Source organism: Artemia franciscana, chromosome 2, assembly GCF_032884065.1.
Source record: "Artemia franciscana chromosome 2, ASM3288406v1, whole genome shotgun sequence".
NCBI classification, from domain to species: Eukaryota; Metazoa; Arthropoda; class Branchiopoda; order Anostraca; family Artemiidae; genus Artemia; species Artemia franciscana.
In genome coordinates, this window is record NC_088864.1 from 19,129,031 (window position 1) to 19,150,430 (window position 21,400).

Here is a 21,400-nt window from a genome sequence, read left to right on the forward strand (position 1 = left end):
AAGTTTCTTTGACAACCTGGGGCTCAAGGAGAGTTTATTCTTCAAGGAGGAGTTAATGGACAGTGCTAAATTCATTGAAAAATAATAAGGCCCCAGGTGATGATAGCTTAGTTTGCTGGAAGTGTATTTTTTAGTATTTATATTAACACAGATTTACCTTACCTTGTACTATATTATTTACAAAGTTACAGGTAGGATATTTAAGATCATGAGTTACTCCTAGGGAATTTGACATAACTGCTACTCGTTACTCGTACCGAGTATGATTCTTGAAGCAAAAAAAATACCGAATGATTTTAACAAAATTTAATTAAGCTCCTTTATGAGATAAGAGTGAGTGTAGCAATTACAGAGGCGTTAGCTTGGGTACAGGAAGAAGCAAATTACTTTATGTAGCTGTGTAGCTGTTACTTTGTGCAGCTGTCTTTGAATAATTTATTCAAAATTTTGAATAAATTGAGATAGAAGAGGATCCTGTGCAAGTGTGTTGGCTTTGGGCAGCTTTGTGCTGCAGTGGAATATTAGTTGTAGTAGTAGTATACTTGTAGCACAAAAAAATATTTTAACAAGGAAAAAAGCGCTGTGACTTCGGACACCCAAATCTTTTGAACCTAGTGAAAAAAACATGGTTCACTCTATTGCTAGAGCATTGTTTTTTGAAGGTTTTACGCATATTACCCCACAGAAATCCCCCTCCCGCGGAAAATCTATCCCGTGGAAGGTTCTCTCCGCATGCGAACTGGAGCAGTCAAAAAGAAAGTGTTATAATTAAGTATAATGAAAAGAAGAAGGAATCTTGGAACTTCAAAATATAGGCAGAATGTTTGGTGTAGAATATCCTTAATATTTTTAGTTTTATTTATTTTAATTTTTTTGTGTCTTGAGGGGTTTGTTATCGTGGTAGCGTAAAGATAAAGATTAAAGAAAATAATTTTATTGGGGACTGTAGAGGAGTTACCGTATGATAAAATGATACAAGTGCACAGAGACAAGAGGTTGGGATTATACACATAATTCTAGGTTACTGTGAGTATGGGTAGGCTACACCAACTAGCAAAAGTTACAAACCCCTCTTCACTGAAGATGATTGTAGCCTAACAGACGATTATTACTTACAAGTCCCCTGCATTTCTTACCACTGGAACCAAATTGGTCTTGCCATCAAATACACCGGAAATAATTAATAGATACACCAACTAGCCAAAGTTGCAAACTCCTCATTGCCGAAGATGATTATGGTCTAAGGGTCAACTGTTGCTTATAATTCTCTACTTGTCTCACAATTGGTATTGGCCTATTTTTGGTTTCAGTTTGTACCCTACTACTGAAGTTGTCAACCCCTTGAAACTTTCAAACTAGTATATCTCATGAAGGAATTTTTGTACCAAAAAAATGGATGACATATACTTTGATCAGCTCATTTAAGAGCTATCGATTGCCGTCGAAAAAAAAAATTCCATCTGTCTTATTTAAAAAGTTGATTATTTTTGCCGTAGGCCAACTTTTTAACGTCACCACTTAGAAAAGAGCAAAGGATAAGCTCCAATTTCTTTAGCAATGACAGAACTTTCAAAGTTTAAGAGGTACATCTGATAACATTTCTCTACCTCAATCCCAAGTCCGAAAAAACAAATGATAAACCGAGCCGAAATCACGGCAGCACTTTCGGACCCCTGGGAAGATGTCGCTTTTTTGCTTCTGTAAATTTTTTTATGTATCACTCAAAGAAGATATATTGGCTGTTGGGCCGGGTAACTGCCGCATATATTTAACACTTATAGATTTTAGTCCTTCTTCAATTTGAAAGTGGTGCCTGCCTGCTTGCCTGCTAGAACGGAGCTTTCCACTCGAAAGCAGAAACATGGTTTGATGAAACGAAAGTTTGGCTGCACAACTTCAGATACTCCTCTCTGATATAGGCTACATAACTCCACTTCACTTGGCACACCATAGGCTCTGGCTCGTGGACAAGCAAAACCATCCTTTTTGGCCCCAGGCAAGAGTTCTGCGGAGCTTTCCAAAATGTAATGTCATATTCATCAATCCGGCCTGAGGTCCACACTTTCCGTAAAAACCGCACAGGTTAGACCCTTACCACTTTCCAGGAACAAGCTGAGATCGGTGGCATAGAAAAAAAAAAAACAAAAAAAAAACGGGACAAAACCAAAGTGATGCTCTCGCAACACAAATACATGAGAACTAGTCTAGCTAGTATTTTGTATTCCAGATACTAGTTTAGATAAATGTCTAGATAAGTGGTTTCCAAACTTTATGTTTCTTCGCCTCCCTTAAAAATATTTAATCACTTCGTGACCCCCCCCCCCTGACGTTTTCATAAAATAAAACACAAACATTTTTACTCTTATAAAATTTATAGTAGCAAATGATATTTTATTATTGTTTTTAGTGAGATGGAGGTACCTGTCTATTAGCACAAAGTTTATCAAATCGTTGGTGTTTGTGACGATATAGCTACTCGTAGCTCTTTTTCTAGAACTTAGTGGGCTTAATATTTGGATTTCATTGCAGCCAAGTCAGAAAACCCATTTTGCATAAATATGATGTTGCGAATGGCAGCACTACTTTCAAAGCTTTGTTTGACAAAGTGTTATATTCTGTGTGAAGATTCAACCAGAATAAAACCAGAGATACAGTCTAAAATTTATGCTTTAATTTAGTATCACAGAATAATTCAATCAATTTTTCTTTTTCAATACTTGTCAATCCAAGGTCATTATCTCCTTTGTCGATAAATGGATTCTGTATCCGTGCAAACTTTGTAAAATCAAGATCCCCGAAAATTGAATCACCGTGTTTGTTGTCCACCAAATAATATCCAATTTTCCTAAAATGGTCAGCAAATGCTACCTCCATCCTTGTGTTGTCCGTTATGTTAACTCCTTCATCAATTGTAATACGGGATTGAATATTTGTTGTTTCAACATTATTGTTTTTCATTTACTATTTTCCAGGTTTTCCGAAGTGAATCGCATTTACGAAACTAAATTTTGATGATATCTTGGTTCTGCCTTTCTTAGAACAAGAGTTAACCGTTCTTTATATTTTAAAAAACCTTCAATAGGCTTTGAGTAACCCATGGCTTACGAGGAAAACCCTTACTTTTTCTTTATGCCAAGGGTCATACTTGATTAAATATTTGGTTAAATTTGCTATAAAATAAAACATTTGACCGATTTTCATCAATCCAATCTATATCTCCTATTTTTACTTTCATCTCATATATTTTCTCCTGGTTAATTGCCCTTTTTTAATAACTACTGGAGAGTTTTCAGATTTGATTTTTTTTTTCTTTTATTTTACTTTTGTATGGAGTTTGTATTTTTCTTTTCACCTTTTCTTTATATCTTTTGTTTATCTGAGCTTAGTTTGTTTTCTTTTTTCATTTCCCTTTTTCCCGTTTGGACGCGAAGCCGAAATATTCTTTTATTATTTTCATCATGTTAGTATTTATATATTGCCATTATGTTTTAACTAGTTTTTGAGGGTATAGCTCACTTTATACTTATTTATACAAATAATTTCATTCAGGTTCAGGGAAGAGAAATGATAACTGAAATTTTAAACAATACTGAAGACTATATTGACGTATTCGTTAGTGCTGTGGCAAGTCCAGACAAATTTTGGATCCAAATAGCTGGGCCATTGACTTCTGTACTTGATAATCTGGTAACTGAAATGACGTCTTTTTACCGAGAGGAAAATAATGCATCCCAATATCGGATATCTGTGGTAAGTAGAACAAATTTGATAATAATAGTATTACCTGTTTAAAACAAAATACAAAAGGAGTAAGAAACAAAAAAGGAAAAATCACTCTAGACAAATATGACACAAGAAAACACTAATAATCACGGGCCGTAAAATTTTGTATAAGCGCGTGTGACGACCTTTCAGAAATTTTTCACTCAGAATCCAAAAGGACGAAATAATATCTGTTACACCGTGTTTGATTGACATATTAGGTATATTTTGTATTTTTTATACAGATGAGGTCAAGTTTTACAAAATAAATTTGCCTGGATTTTAAATAAATGCTGGTTTTAAGAAAAAACCACTCGTTCCATTAGTTTCGCAGGCATGAGGTGTGTGGATATTGGGATATGTATGAAGCAAGGCCGTTATTGCCATTGCCCCCCAAAATGTAGAGTAAAACTTGAACTTGAATAGACTAGAACTTGGTAAAAGAAAAAGTGGCAGAACTAAACCAGAGCAAGGCTGTAAGCAGCATGTAGTTTTAATAGGGGAGGGAGGCGTCAGGAGGCTTAACTTCGGGCAAGTCTTCTCCTGGTTGTATTTAGCCATTAAAGAAATAAAATTAGCTTTCCATGTCTTTTCATTTTTTTCGGAGGGGGGGGGTCAAAGCTTAATTGCTTAAGACCAGTAAGGCCTTGTTGCTGAGTAAACTGCAAAATAATCAAAAATTTCGACTTCATACACTCCGTGTGAAGAACTTAAAAAAAGAGCGGTCTATGCCAATGGTCTCAAATTAAAAGAAGAAGAATACGGATAACAGTATATCCACCAAAAAAAAGAAATTTTTCTTGATGACTCCAAGTATATAATGTTCACCTCATGAGAAAATCTTACAGGGGAACTTTCAAGCTCTTATTTTCAAAATTACAAAATTTCACATTTGATTTTGAGAGTGATTGTGACGTTTAGGTTTTTTTCAAAGGTCATCGTATCTAACTATTAGTAGTAGAATATTGAAATAGGGGCTGTTTTGACAGAAATTGTAATCTCCTTTTGAAGCAACAAAAGAGATTACACCATAGCGAAGTGGAGTTCTATGTTACTCTATAGCACAAAATGGCTGTGTGGAACTGCCATTCATTGACATTGATTGAAAATCTGACTATAAGTGTTATCTCAGTTAATTGATGGTTTGTTTCTAATAAACTAGTACCGAATTTTAAGAAAACTAATTTTATGGTTTTTGGTCGTTCAAAACGTTCCACTCGAGAGATTTCTTGTGAGGAGCTACAGGTTGGTGATCAAAAAATTTGTAGGGTCCAATCTTATCGTTATTTAGGAGTTTTTCTAGATCCCCTTTTGTCATTCCATAATCATATTGAGTATTTAAGATTAAAACTTGCTCAAAATATTGGGTTGATGTACCGTGTGAAGAATATTTTTCCTTTTACCATTTTAAAAATAATTTACCACTCTCTAATTACTTCTTATTTGAATTATTGCTCAGTTGTATATCTTAATACATTTTGGAAGCATATAAAACCCTTACAGGTACTTCAAAATAGGGCAATAAGAATACTTGGAAATTTCTTACATCGACCTTCAAAACTTGAAAATGTTTCGGAAACTAAAACATTATTCCTCTTCTTAAATTTGTTAGATTTAAATGATATACGAATATTAAATACTTCCATATGGCATTTTCAAATCCAAAATTCTAAAAATTATTTCTATAATAAATCTCTGTTAATCTTACTTCCTCGTTCGGATTGTCGGAGGTCTAGAATGTATCAAATTCCTTTTGTAAGCTCTGAAAGGTCAAAGTTTTCGATTAGATACCAAATACCCTTCATTGCTAACAATCATAAGCTGAATGATAAAATTCTGTTTGATCCATCCCAAAAATCTCAGCAAAATTCTCAGCTAAATTTAAAAAAGCAAATATTAAAGATTGTTTGCTAAAATTTTGATTATTCACCATTCATGATGGAAATTTAAATTTTAAATTTAAATTTTAAATTTAAATTATTTGATCTTCTTATTTGTGTGTTTTTTTTTGGGTCCCTGTGTCTGGGACGGCCTCCCACGCCCCTCCTGCCCGATATTTATATATTTACTTATCTTTTATGAGTTTTTTTTTCTATTTTGTGTCTTCTACCGTATTATACTTTGAAATCATTATTACGAGGAGATGTTGATGTTTTTTGTTATGTTTTTGCACTGTCCCAGCCTTACGAGCTCTGCTCTCTGTTGGGGCATAATATTGTTTGTGTATTTTTTGAGATGAATAAAGATAAGTTGAGTTGAGTTGAAAAAAAACTGTTTTTTTCAAAATAATGTTGAGTGGAAATTCCGAGATCGCCAATCGACTAGGACTATCAATAAACCATATATTGAGCTTGCAAATGTCAGAGGAATAGTGCCACGGAAATAGTGCCACAGAGTAAATAGTGTCACGCGCTGGTATTTTTGTTCCTATAAATGCTCATAATCAATACAAGATAAATGGCTAATATAAACAATTGTTTGACACCAATTTATTTAAATAAATTGGTTCATTTTAGGCTTCATAAAATTATGTTTGGTGTATAATTGCGTATCAGCTATTATGGTATAGGGTCAGAGGAGGGCCCGAACTTTTATACAGTGGGTTTTAATTCTCAGATTTCCTAATTGTTAGTCTGTATTCAGATAACTATAGAAGAAAAATAATTTAAGGGGATTTAATAAACAGTCTCTATTCGTACTTTGGAATAGGTACCAGTAACAGCCTAGCTTAACACCCCACAATGGTGCATTTTTCTTTAATACCCCACAGTTAGGACCTTAACACCCCACAGTGGTGCATTTTTCTTTAAAGTTACCTATAATTTACACAAAATGAACTATTCTAATTGAAAACTGACTGGCAGTTATATATTTCGTTGATTTACCCTTTTCCGATAGTGCGTACATTATGTATTTGCAAAAAAAAACTAATAATTGAAGAGCTATTTATTTTCTGCAGGAATTTGATACCACATCATCGACAAGTGTATTAATCTATATTTATAAAAATACGTTGTCTGTGTGTCTGTGTGTCGAGTGACGTAATGTCATCATGTCATGTCGTCATGAAGTTAGTTGTCGTCATGTTTGTTATGACGATGACGTCATTAAAGGTATTTAAGACATTCGTTCACGGAAAAATGTTTAATTGTAAAATGACTGAAGAACCTACAATGGCAACAGCCGAGGAAGCTGCTCAAAGAGTCTATGCCAAAAAACTTGCTGCTGATAGAGAAAGTAAGAAAAGAAAGCGTGCCGAGGAATCACAAGATCAGCAAGAAAACAGGCTTGCGGGTGATAGAGAAAGTAAGAACAGAAAGCGTGCCGAGGAATCGATGTCGAGGAACTACCAGAGCAACGCGAAACCAGACTTGCTGTTAAAAGAGAAAGTGAAAAAAGAAGGCGTGCCGAGGAATCACAAGAGCAACGTGAAAATTATCGCATGACGTTCAGGTACAGCCCAGTCGATGATTATAGTAGATGTGTTCAAATCGGGACTATGTCTAAAATTTGTCCCTACTGCAAGGCCTTGAAATTTCATGGTGAAACAATGGGAATGTGTTGCGCCTCAGGAAAAGTTAAACTTCCTCAACTGGCTGCACCCCCAGAGCCATTGAAGACTTTGCTTACTGGAACTACGACAGAATCTAAGCGTTTTTTATCAAAAATCAGAAAATATAACTCATGTTTCCAAATGACGTCGTTTGGTGCATTAATAAAAAAGAAGAAAAAAAAACTAAAAAAGGTAATAACTACAAAAAAAACTAAAAAGAGAATACTAAAAAAACTAAAAAAGCTAAAAAACTAAAAAAATCAAAAAAGGTAAAAAACTAAAAACTAAAAAAAAAACTAAAAAAAGGTAAAAACTACAAAAAAACTAAAAAGAATAAAAAACTAAAAATTAATAAAAAAATAAAAAAACTAAAAACTGAAAAAGAAAAAAAAAGTAAAAAAAGGAAAAAAACTGAAAAATAAAGGAGAAAAAGAAAACTATAGACCGGGACACAGGGAATATAAATGATGACCGGGACACTCAAAGAGAAATCACAGACTGGGACACTGGGACACAAATGACGACCGGGATACTGGGAATATAAATGTCGACCGGGACACAGGGACACAACTACAAGGAGGATGTCGAGGGCACAGGGGGATATATAAATGACGACGGGGACACAGGGAATGTTCGATTGGCAATCACCATCAACAAAGCTCAAGGGCAATCATTAGAATAATCAGGTATAGATCTGAATATGGATTGTTTTTCCATATATATTTTATATATATATATATATATATATATATATATATATATATATATATATATATATATATATATATATATATATATATATATATATATATATATATATCTTTTCTCTATTCACAGGTGGGACACAGGGACACAACTACAATGGCGCGTAACTAATATGGCGCGTAACGACTTAAGCGTGCGGGGGGGCTGGGGGTTGGCGCGAAGCGCCCCCCCCAACAGCTAGTCTATATATATATATAAAAATAAGTTGTCTGTGTGTCGACTGACGTCATATTTGTGTGTCGACTGACGTCATGTTTGTCGACTGACGAAATTACAGACCGGGACATCGGGACACAAATGACGACCGGGACACCGGGATATAGGGAATATAAATGACGACCGGGACACTCAGAGAGAAAGCGACCGGGACACAAGGAATGTTCGATTAGCAATCACCATCAACAAAGCACCGGGACACAAATGACGACCGGGACACAGGGAATATAAATGACGACCGAGACATTGAAAGAGAAATTACAGACCGGGACACCGGAACACAAATGACGACCGGGACAAAAATGACGACCGGGACACCGGAAAGCTAAAAAACTAAAAAAAGGCAAAAAACTAAAAACTAAAAAAGAAAAAAAAGTAAAAAAAACTAAATTTTATTAAGTTTATTTTGTAAAAACTACAAAATAATCTAAAAAGAAAAGAAAACTAAAAACTAATAAAAAAACTAAAAAAACTAAAAACTGAAAAAGAAAAAAAAGTAAAAAAGGGGAAAAAACTGAAAAATAAAGGAGAAAAAGAAAGCTAAAAGCCGGGACACATGGAATATAAATGACGAACGGAACACTCAAAGAGAAATTATAGACAGGGACACAGGGAATATAAATGACGACCGGGACGCTCAAAGAGAAATTATAGACTGGGACACTGGGACACAAATGACGACCGGGATACTGGGAATATAAATGACGACCGGGACACAACTACAACGGGGATGCCGGGGGCACAGGGGGATATATAAATGACGACGGAGACACAGGGAATGTTCGATTAGCAATCACCATCAACAAAGCTCAAGGGCAATCATTAGAATAATGAGGTATAGAACTGAATATGGATTGTTTTTCCCATGGACAATTTTATGTTGCATGTTCAAGAGTCGGTAAACCTGACAATCTATTTATATGCACAGACAATAGGACATCGAAGAATATTGTATATTCGCAAGTTTTACATAGTTAAAAACATATATATATCTATAACGAAAAGAGAAATATATCTATAACGAAGGTGGCGCGAAGCGCCACCCCAACAGCTAGTTCATAATAAATATATGAGCTTCTTGGGGGAATTTTTTGCTGTTATTTGACTTGACTTTGTAGAGGACCCAATCTTCAGAAAAAGAAAATTTTTTGTTTTTGTTCCCCTTAAACCATTCTAAGCCTATTCGTATTTTAAACTGCAATTTTCTGAGATTTTTCTTTTGGTTATTTCAAATTAATATAGCGTTTAGGGCAGTATCCCTTTTTTTTGTGTCTGGTACATATTTTTGAACAGAAAAGTAAATCTTGTTACATTTCTTTTAAACGATTCACACTCTATGCTTCAATAATAGCGTTTAAAATCGTTAATATAAAATCGTTCATACAATTCAATACCTAAATCCCACTCACTTTTGGACCAAGCGAAAGCCCTTTTGTTTTGGGCACCATGTTATGAACTAATTTGGTTTCTTAGTCCTTTTTTCGTTTAATCTTTTGGATTTTTTAATATTCATATGATCTATTTGGAATTTGTTTTATGTTTTCATATGCTATTTTTGTGTTAATTCCATCATATTTAAATCAATTATTTAATAACTAGCTGTTGGGGTGGCGCTTCGCGCCACCCTAACATCTAGTTGGTGAGGGCGCTTCACGCCCCCCCCAAGCTCCCCCGCGCGCGTAAGTCGTTACGCGCCATATTAGTTACGCGCCATTGTAGTTGTGTCCCTGTGTCCCACCTGTGAATTTAGATCGATATATATATATATATATTTTTAACTACGTAAAACTTGCGAATATGCAACACTCTTTGCTGTCACATTGTCTGTCCGTATAAATAGAGTGTCAGGTTTACCAACTCTTGAACATGCAATATAATAATTGTCCATGGGAAAACAACCCGTATTTAGATCTATACTGCATTTTTCTAACGATTGCCCTTGAGCTTTGCTGATGGTGATTGCTAATCGAACATTCCCTGTGTCCTCGTCGTCATTTATATATCCTCCTGTGCCCCCGGCGTCCCCGTTGTAGTTGTGTCCCTGTGTCCTGGTCGTCATTTATATTCCCTGTGTCCCGGTCGTCATTTGTGTCCTGGTATCCTAGTCTGTAATTTCTCTTTGAATGCCCCGGTCGTCATTTATATTCCCTCTGTCCCGGTCGTCATTTGTGTCCCCGTCTGTAATTTCTCTTTGAGTATTTTTTCTTTTTAGTTTTTTTTTAGTTTTTTACCTTTTTTCTTTTTTCAGTTTTCTTTTTCTTCTTTATTTTTCAGCGTCACTATGAAATACATATCGCCGAACCTTTGTTTTTTTAACTAAAATCTGGTAGACATTGATCACCTTATCCAAGTCAAAATCCCAAACCCAATCATCGTCGCTATCATTTTCAGTTTTGATATGTTTTGACTCTCGCTGTCCTGGTGGATTTTCATCTAACTGCGTGGTTTTGCGTTCTTTAGCCGCAAGCCTGTTTTCATGCTATTCTTGTGATTCCTCGGCACGCTTTCTTTTCTTACTTTCCCTATTAGCCGCAAGCCTGTTTTCATGCTGTTCTTGTGATTCCTCGGCCCCCTTTCTTTTTTTACTTTCTCTATCAGCCGCAAGTCTTTTGGCATAGACTCTTTGAGCAGCTTCCTCGGCTGTTGCCATTGTAGGTTCTTCAGTCATTTTACAATTAAAAATTTCTCTTTCAACGATCTTCTTACAATTAAAAATTTGTCTTTGAACGATTTTCTTAAATACTTATAATGACGTCATATACTAAGCATCGTCATAACAAACATGACGACAACTAACTTCATGACGACATACAGCTCAATCCTTATAATGACGTCAGTCGACAGACAGACAGACACACAAACAAACAACTTATTTTTATATGTATATATAGATAAATCACTGGTTAAAATTATTTCTAAATTGTTTTATTGATATATGTGTTCTGAATAATCTGATGAGTCATTTATATCCAAGACTAATAAAAAGTAATCAAATCAGTTCTTCTGCCTTCTAGGAAACTCCCAAGTAATGGGTCACCCATTGTAACATTATAAAGTTTCCTGTTAACTCATTTTGTTCAATCGTTCTTTTCAAACAGTTCGTGGTATATGTAGTAAGGAGCGACCCGGCTCAATAGTAAACGAAACTCTAAAAAACGGAATTTTGATACATCAAAAGAATCAGATTTCTATGCTGATTTTAAATATATAATTTTTATTAAATTTAGTCTTACTCATCAAAAGTTACGAGCCTGAGAAAATTTGCCTTGTTTTGGGAAATAGGGGGAAACACCCCCTAAAAGCTATAGGATCTTAACGAAAATGACACCATCGCGTTCAGCGTATCAGAGAACCTGACTGTAGAAGTTTCAAGCTCCTATCTAAAAAAAATGTGGAATTTAGTATTTTTTGCCAGAAGACTAATCACGGGTGCGTGATTTTTTTTTCCGGTGTGATTGTATCGACCAAGTGGTCCTAGAATGTCGCGGGAGAGCTCATTCTAACGAAAATTAAAAGTTCTAGTGCCCTTTTTAAGTGACTAAAAAATTGGAGGGCACCTATGCCCACTCCCATGGTCATTTTTCTCCCAAAGTCAACGGATCAAAATTTTGAGATAGCCATTTTGTTCACCATAGTTGAAGTAACATAATAACTATGTCTTTGGGGCTGACTTACTCCCTCACAGTCCCCGGGGGAGGGACCGCAAGTTTCAAACTTTTGACCGTTTATATACAGTAATGGTTATTTGGAAGTGTACAGACCTTTTCAGGGGAATTTTTTGGTTGGGGGAGGGGTTGAGAAGAGCGGGCTACGTAGGAGGATCTTCCCTTGGAGGAATATGTCATGGGAAAAGAGAAATTACTTGAAGGGGGCGCAGGATTTTATAGCACTATTTAGAAAAAAACAGTGAAAAAATAAATATGAAAAAGTTTTTTTCCGTTGAAAGTAAGGACCAGCATTAAAACTTAAAACGAACAGAGATTATTACGCATATGAGGGGTTCACCTCTTCCTAAATACCTCGCTCTTTACGCTAAAGTATTCTTAGTAATTTCAATTATTTATTCTACAGCCTTTGTGAATAGAAAAAAAAAACAAGTTTTTTAACTGAAAGTAAGGAGCGACATTAAAACTTAAAACGACCAGAAATTACTCTGTGTATGAAAGGGGCTGTTCCCTCCTCAACGTCCCGCTCTTGACGCTAAAGTTATTTGCTGTTTTATAAAGTAGAATTGAGAGAAAGAGTCGAACTTTAGCGTAAAGAGCGGGATGTCGAGGAGGGAACAGTCCCTTTCATCAGAGATGGTTGAGTAAACTTTAGAAAGGGCTCATTTGGTGTCCTTTGGGGGGCATCATGCAGATGTCCCCCCATACACACACAAACACGTCGTGTTTCGCCGAGTTGCATCCGACAGATATTTTCAGACATGCCTTTTTGTTCAAAATAGTCCAAAGATCATATAACAAGGCTTTTGAGGCTGATACAAACCACGAGAACCTGAGGGCGAGGGTTGTAAGTTATGCCCCTGGGGCATTTAAGGCTCTTATGGAAGGAATGGTTGTATAAATTTTACATGTGGCTCATTTAGCTGAAATTCGAAGTTTTAGTTCCATTTTAAGAGTCAGTAATGATGGAGGTCAACTAGCCCCCCTCCAAACTACCCATCTTTTCGCCAAATGTGTTTGATTGAAATTGTGAGATTGCAATTTTTTCTAAAATAGTCCAAAGAACACACATAACGCTTTACGAACTCAGCTACTTTGGCTTGAATACATTTACCTTTTTTAGTTTCTTTTTATTTTTATTTTTTTAGTTTTCTTTTTCTCCTTTATTTTTAATTTTTTTTTTCCTTTTGTTAGTTTTTTTTCTTTTTTAGTATTTAGTTTTTTTTAGTTTTTTTAGTTGTTTTATTAGTTTTTAGTTTTTTTTTCCTTTTAGTTTTTTTTGTAGTTTTACTTTTTTTTAGTTTTTTTTTAGTTTTTTTCTTTTTTAGTTTTTAGTTTTTTACCTTTTTTAGTTTTTTTTTAGTTTTTTTTAGCTTTTTTAATTTTTTAGCTTATTTAGTTTTTTTAGTATTTTCTTTTTAGTTTTTTTTTTGTAGTTTTTACCTTTTTTAGTTTTTTTTCTTCTTTTGTATTAATGCTAAAGCCAAGGTTCGAACCTGGAACCTCTCGGACCTAGAACCAGCAACATAACGCTTTACCAACTCAGCTACTTCGGCTTGAATACATTCGTTTTTGAATTGGTATATGATGAAATAATTCAGACGTCATATGCGGACAGACAGACAGACACACAAACAAACTACTTATTTTTATATATATAGATAGATAATCATATGATTATATGACGTTTTCCTTCCTAAAGGGCAACAACCACTCTTCTCATAATTTCATACTGCCAACAAAGAAAACTGTTAAAATACTTGGGATTCTTTTCGACGATGATTTAAGATGGAATTCACACGTTGACTATCTGAATAAAAAAGGCGCCTCGCTTTTACATTCATTTTCCTACCTAAAAAGATTTGGTACACCAACTGAGGTTTTAAAGTCTGTATGCTGCAGTTATGTTAGACCTTCTCTTGAGTATGCATGCCTGCTTGGCATCCGGGATCGACAAAAGATCAAACAGAAAGACTTGAGACGATACAAAAAAAGCTGTAAAAATTATACTTGGACAAAGCTACTCAACTTACGAGGAAACAACTCAATTTGGACTCACTTGATAGTCGTAGACATGGCTTAACATATAGATTTGGACTAAATTGTTTTAATTCCCCAACTCATTGTCGTCTACTACCCAACCTTGAGAGCCCCCCAACTGAAGGACTAGTTATTAGGCTCCAACAAATAAAAAATAATTGTCCACAGTTACTGACTTGCTCAGCCAATTGTACCGAGAGATATCGAAAATCATTTGTCCCATATTTTACCCGTCATTTTAATGATATTGAGATGACCAATGTTTAATGTTTGATTAATATGTGTTTGATCCATATAATCATTAAATTTTCCTGTGAGTGTTTTTGAAGGTACAAATTATTTTTGTCATGATATGCTGATGCTAGCTCCGGCTATTGTAATGAATAAATATATTCTATTCTATTGCTAATACGGGCGTATCAGCAATATTTTTGGAAGGGCTTATCATATTAAGAGGAAACTTCAGGGGCATCATTAAGTGGGATGTTCAGTTGACCAAAAGGCAAAATGTACCTGATACTATTGCTATTAATACTGCTGCTACTACTATTAATAATTATATACTATTACTGCCGCTACTGTTTCTACGACTATGACACTAGTGCAATTCAGGCTATACGTATGAAGGTGAAAATTTTATGGAATATTGAGGAGAAATTTGATCTAAATCAAAATACACTATATGTATGCAGATTGTCAAAAGGGCGTATCTCAAGAATTGATTTGGGTACTGAGTTGAAACTTTCGGAGAATACTTAAAGGGGAAGATCAATTGAGAAAAAGGTAATATATACATGTCACTACTAACACTAATACCACTGCTAATTTTCCTTATGCTATTACTACAACTAAATTACTCCAACTACCACTTCAGTTGCAACAACTTGTAAGGCTTAGAATATTAATGTGAAAAGGGCATCAAAAGGATGTCAAAAGTGGATTTCAACAATATTTTTGGAACGGCTTAACGTTTCAAGGTGAAACTTCCGGGGCATCAGGACAGCAATATTAAACTGATCAAAAGGGAATATTCACATGCTACTACTGCTATCAATACTGATGCAACTACTACTACTACTACTACTAATACAACAGTAACACTGCAGTTACTTTTACAACCACCGAAATTACTGTGATAATAGTAGCCTACTATTAAGGCTAAGTCTATGAAGGTAAAATTTGAGAGAATATTGATGGCGAATTCAAACTATCAAAAGATGATATGTGCATTTAGATTGTCAAAATAGCGTATCTTAAGAATTCATTTGTGTATAAAGTTGGAACTTTCAGAGAATACTTAAACGGGAAGATCAATTGACCTAAAGGCAACATGTGCATACTACTACCAATACCAATGCTACTGCAATATTTACTAGTTCTACTACTGCTATTACTATTGCTCCAACTACTACTTTTTTTGCAATTACCTGTAAGGTTGAGAGAATTAAGATGAAGGTTTCAAGAAGTATATGAATATACAGGTTATCAAAAGAGCAAAACAACAATATCGTTGCAATGGTTAATTGTATTAAGTTGAGCAGTTATACCACTGCTGTGACTACTATTACAACTATACCTAAGGTCATAAAGGTGAAATTTTCAGAGAATAAAATCTGAAAATTTCTGTTCTTTGGATGACAACCTGCCATCCGCATGCAGTCTCATGATGACCCTGAAGTTTTGGCTAAAAATTCAAATATTTTCACTTTCATAACTTTATTAAATCAAATATTAATAAAGTTTCAAGGAATAAATATCAGCATAAGTATATTAAACTGACAATTCACATTTATTTATATTTTTTCAGTAAAGTGCAAATCATGTTCTGGCCTTGGGAAGGCATAGGGGTTTTAAACTCTACTCATGTTAATTTCTGATCGTTTTGAGTTTGACTCGGTTATTTATTGTAATCCCTGTTCGTTTTGGTTTCATTTATTTATCGATGCTGATTTGTTTCACGCTTGATAGATTATTTGATTTGATTTTTGCTAATTTTGGGTTTATTGCAGTTCTTTCCTTTTCTTTTAAAAACTTATTTTGTGGAAAATTTTCTGAATTATTTTGAATAAATAAGAACCGGTTTATTGCAAACGTTTCTTGTTTGCAAATATTTTGCGTTTATGTATTCCTTTCCACTCAGCTACAAGCAGTAATTAGTATGAAGCTAAATGAACAGAAATTGCGATGAACAGTAAACTTAAACCTACAACACATAGAAAACATGTCCCTATTAGGGATATTGAAAATATTTACTTGAAATGTCTTGGGGTATTCTGATAACCATTAATTCTCACTTCTGGGAGCTATAATTTTAGGTTGCATGGTGTGCAGCTCAGTGCCTTATACGGGGAAAGGATTTGTACGTTAAGCTAAAGAATGTTGAGTTTTTTGTCAATATGTCCTGTTTACGTTCTTATACAATTATCCTGTGGGTCTAATTGGTAATATGTCCCTGGGGTTTTCAGCTGCTGCAAGAATAGGCAACAGGCTTGATATCTGTCCCTGGAAAAATAACCTAGCAACTGAAACTTAGACAGTAGTCAATACCCTATAAATCAGTCATGAAGTCAACGTCATCAGCGGCGCAGGAGAATCTTTTTTTCTTATTTTTTTGTACCATGGGCTTTTGGTGCACAAAATATACAAAGTAATCTGAGAAAGAGGTGCTGACACATTTTGTACCAATCGTGTCTCGTCTCCATTGTACTCTGTTATGTAAATTTGCTTCTACAAATGGAACCAGTGTGTAAAAATCCCCTCAAAGTACATCTTCTCTTGCTAATTTATTTTAGGACCAAGGCCTAGACACGCGCTTTGTTCCTTGAATGATGATGTTTCCTTGTGGTTTTGGCATAGTTTACTTATCTAGTCTGGATGTCCTTAATGTTTTTTCTATACATGTAGGCCTAGGTGGTGTTGAATAGTCCGCTAGTGAATAATGTTTATATTCTTGTAAAGTTTGCATGTAATACTTTATATTTGTGTATTTGTCTATAATACCGAATACCAATTCCTAAACGTCTCAATTTTAACTCAGGACATAGTTATTTATCTTCATTCCTATCTTGTCTATTTTTAGCCGAATATTGGGGCGATAGTTGCTGCCATCTTTCCTGCCGATGGAGAATATTATAGAGGAGCAATTATGAAACTCGATGATGAGAAGAAAACCGTGTCAGTATTTTTCGTCGATTTTGGAGATTCTGATGAAGTGCCACAGTCTGAAGTTTTCGAACTTTTACCAGAGTTTTCACAGCTTCGTTTCCAGGCTATTGAATGTCAGCTTGGAGGGGTTCTTCCAAGGTTTTAATTCATTCTGCTCCTTGGTGAAAATTAGGGAAATTAATGAGCGGAGAAACTCAAGTTTGTCTCCGAGAATAGAAATGACTTTTACTTGTACCACGTTCTGCGGATGAAGGATGACAGATTGCCAAAGATTGTCCTTTTTGGCCAACCGTCTGGGGCTACACGGAAGGCAGGTCATTCTCGTCTGGGGTGGGAGGATGTCATAAATGAAGATTTAAGGAAATAGGAACTTCCTAGGAGGGTGATAAGAGGGAGGCCTTGAATAGATTAGGTTGGAGGAGGGGCGTGCGTAGCTGTGTTGGCGTCAGGCGGCTTGGTGCTGTATTTAGTTTTTAGTAGTAGTAGTAGTGTACTTTATATCTTATTTTAATGTTCTAAGAAATAGTATAAAGATAACAAAACATCATAACAAAAAATAACACAAGATAACAAAAAATGCCCAATCCAAAAGTAATTTATCTGCACCTTTTCTTTATTTTGAGTTAAGCTAGCTTCTTGCGCTGAATTGATTCGTATATACAGAAATACTGTATCTCCTATTGTTGCATAGCTTGATAGTTCATCTTTACAGTGTATATCCTGTTTCATCAAACTTCCCAAATCCGAAACAGTCAGTGAAACTTGCCGGGCATCCAAAATAGTCAAAAATAAATGCCACTGCCATCTATTGTAGCGTGTCTTGGTATTTTTTCAAGCTCTGTAATCGTCTTTCTTTCGGAAACTGGGATCAGACACTTAATACTACATTTATTTTACCAATTACTCTAAATAAATTAGTTTCTATTGTTATTACTCTGAAAAAAAAAATGCAAGAAATGCCAAACGGTATACGGTATTGGTGATTTTTTGTCGATACTAGCGCCAGCCTCCACTTAAAAATTATCCATACTCTTTAAATTGGCATTTCGAGTTTATAGTGTATCTTTTGACGTGACTTTCCAAAACGGTGTATCTGATTCATATAAATTGTTTTCCATCTAGAAATTCAGATGGAGCAGCGGATGCACTGTTGAGCCGTGATTCCCAACCTAGGGAATGTCAATATTTTGGTGGGTCATGAGCAGGACATGCGCACTTTGGCTGACTTTACTTAAGAGCCCCTATTTTAAAAAATTAATCGAACTGTTCCCAAACAACATTTTCAATATGAATTGTGACACATTCAAAGTGCATTTAAAGAACACAATAAAACATTATGGTGTTGTGATGAATTTATACATTGCATAAAAGGGGTATACGTGTAACTGAACCCTTGTTTGACTGAGTCCCCGTATAAATCATCCCCATTTGACTAAACCTTTGTTCAACTGGACCCTGTTGAAATCAACCCTCTTTGAAATTAACCATTATGTAAGTCAACCATACTTAAGTTAAGCCTTGCTTCACTGAATTCAGTCCAGAAAAAAAAGTTTAAACTATTGTTGATTAGAAGCTCAAAATAGGCTTCTCACTGTGTTCTGAGTTAATAACTTGTATTACCCATCTGGGCAAGCTAAATTAATTTGGACCAAAGGTAAAGGACCGGCAGAGCCGCGATTGCAACTAATTTCTGTCACTGGCAGCCAATGAAAACGCTTCTCTTTCAGGATACTGCTTGCGTGCATCTTTTCGTCAATAACAAAGCTAATAATTTCTCTATTCAAGATGAACTTTATCCAGTTTTCATTAAAATGACCAGATTTTGATTTGTGTACCCGTACTTGGTAAAATATTATAATTATTTTTTTTTAATATGTGAATGAAAAGGAAGGAGGGTGGTTCAATCTAGGCCTCAGCTCTAAGATTATAAATAGGTTTTGCTCTTGTGGGACTTAAATTATAACAGGACGTAGATCTAGTCTAGGAACACACATAAGTCAGAAAGAATTTAAAGAAAAATTGAGAGGTATGGGGAAGAAACTAAAGTTTTACAGGCTCAAAACTTTTTGCCGAAAAAAGTTCTAAAAAAATTGCGTGACGGTAGTGGTGATTATAATTGCAGGTTTGAATAGTGAATCAATCCTCTTTTGTTTGGAAATTACTGATGAATTATGAAACCAGAGACCAGTTAATGGGAAACCTTTATGGGACGGGGAAAATAATACATTAATTCCGAGAACCTCAGAAGGTTATTCATTTAGTACCTCCACGATGTTCCAATGAACTGCTAGTGCTGGGGAAAAGAGAAAGAAAAAGACGATACGTTCGGGTATCAAGTACTTTTTTGTAATCTCCAAAAACTTGTTCCTTAATTATTTTTAGTGTTGAAATGAAAATAAATAGCTTCTACTATTAACGACTCAACACTGTATTGAGATGAAATTTTTCCCTTAGTAGCTTTTTTTCAAATTCAACTTGCAAAGGTGACTGGGAAGGGGAGTATTCAAAAGGTGGTTTTAATTACCAGTTTAAGAGCTTTCAATCATGGAGATTTCGGCGGTAGGCTTTTTATGGCTTCAAGCCTTTACACTCCAGAACTAACGCTAAAACTGGATCTTGATGCAATAAGGCATAATAAGATGGTGTTGTCATGAGGAAATTATAAAAAGCTTGTAAATGCGAATATTAGATTTCAAATAAAATTAAACAGTTCAGTTCTCTACGATGTTCTAGTACCCTATCAGTACTGGAGAAAAAAACAGAAAAGGGGACACGTGATACAGCTCTTTATAAGTTCCTAGAATTTTTTTTTCAAGATAAACATTTAATATTAATTTAAATAATCTCTATCATTTCTGAATCAGCATTAACGGCATGTTTTTTTTTATGACATAGTGTTTCTTTTTTTGTTATGTGTCTTTAAAATTTTGGCTACTATGGGCTTTCTCTATATTAGAGTACAGCTTTCGTTGTAACCATGACATTCAAGTTTGTTTATCCCTGGCCTAAAAAGCTCTGCTAATTTTGAAATATATAGGACAGAATGATAAATTTTTTTTATTTAGATGGGGGATGGTTTTACATCGAAGCGGTATAAAAGAAAGATATAAAAGAATTAAACAATAAATAAAGACTTCTTTATTCGAGTCAGGTTTTTTCACAGCCAACAAAACGGACAGAATTACATTTTTTAATTAAATTATTGTTTTGAGGAGTGTTGAGTTGAATGGGAATTGAGTCAGAAAGGCTTGTGTTAAATGGGGTTGAGTCAAATGAAACTGAATTAAACGAGGGTTGAATTGTACAGAAGGATCAAAATGGGTGTAGAAAGAAATGAGGGTTGGGTTGCACAAGAATTGAATTACACGGAGGTTTGGTTGAATGAGGGTGGAGCTGAATGGGCTTGAGTTGCACGGACAATCAGTTGAGTGAGGGTTGATTTGAATGTAGATATAGTTGCATGAGGGTTAGTTTTTACCGGGTTTAGTTGCCCGAGGGATAAATTAAACTGGGATGTAGTTGCATGAAGGTTCAGTTTCACGAAACTTCAGTTAAACGGGGGCTGAGCTTGACGAGTATTTAGTCAAACCGGGGCTCAGTTGTACGGGGGTTGATGGGCGTTTAACTGAGGGTTCAGTTAAACGAGGGTACAGTTACACGAGGATTGAGTTGGATGGGGGCTCGGTTACAAGGAGGCTCAGTAAGATGTGGGTTCAGTATCACCCAGGGTCAGATGCAGGAAGGGTCAATAGCACGGTTTTTAGTTACACAAGGGTTCAGTTGCAGTGGAACCTATATAAAATGTTGTGTTTAGATAATATTTTCATTAATACAAAAAAATGCCTTGGGGTGACAGGATTCATAATTATCTGACGTGTTATTTGAATATATACAAAATGTGAATAATTTGACCGGAAGGGTCTATGATTTTATTTCTGTTAAGGTATCTCTAATTTTAGTCAGTGTGAAAAGTATTAAGAGGATAGTAATACATACAGGACACATGCACGCACAGACATACATTTTGTACAAGAAAGTGGCATCTGGTGAAACCGGAACCATTTTGCTCCATTAATTTGAAGAAAAAAAAACCCAAAAAAGATATTTTTCAAAAAAAAATAAAAAGCAGAAACTACTATGAATAAAAAAAATGGAATCCAGAACCAAGATTAATTGAAATAAATAATCACATGAAGCAAAAGATATTGACTGTTATAGATAAATAGATAATAAA

General features: G+C 35.0%; 1 protein-coding gene across 3 annotated transcripts in view; it reads left to right on the plus strand.

Moving 5' to 3' along the window:
- Window positions 1-21,400, plus strand: part of LOC136038165 (tudor and KH domain-containing protein homolog) — a 67,485-nt gene that overhangs the window by 36,942 nt on the left and 9,143 nt on the right. For all 3 annotated transcript variants that reach the window (XM_065721231.1, XM_065721239.1, XM_065721248.1), the window contains exons 6-7: window positions 3,550-3,750; window positions 17,081-17,304. In XM_065721231.1, coding sequence (XP_065577303.1) covers window positions 3,550-3,750; window positions 17,081-17,304 — 425 coding nt within the window. The remainder of the gene's footprint in view (window positions 1-3,549; window positions 3,751-17,080; window positions 17,305-21,400) is intronic.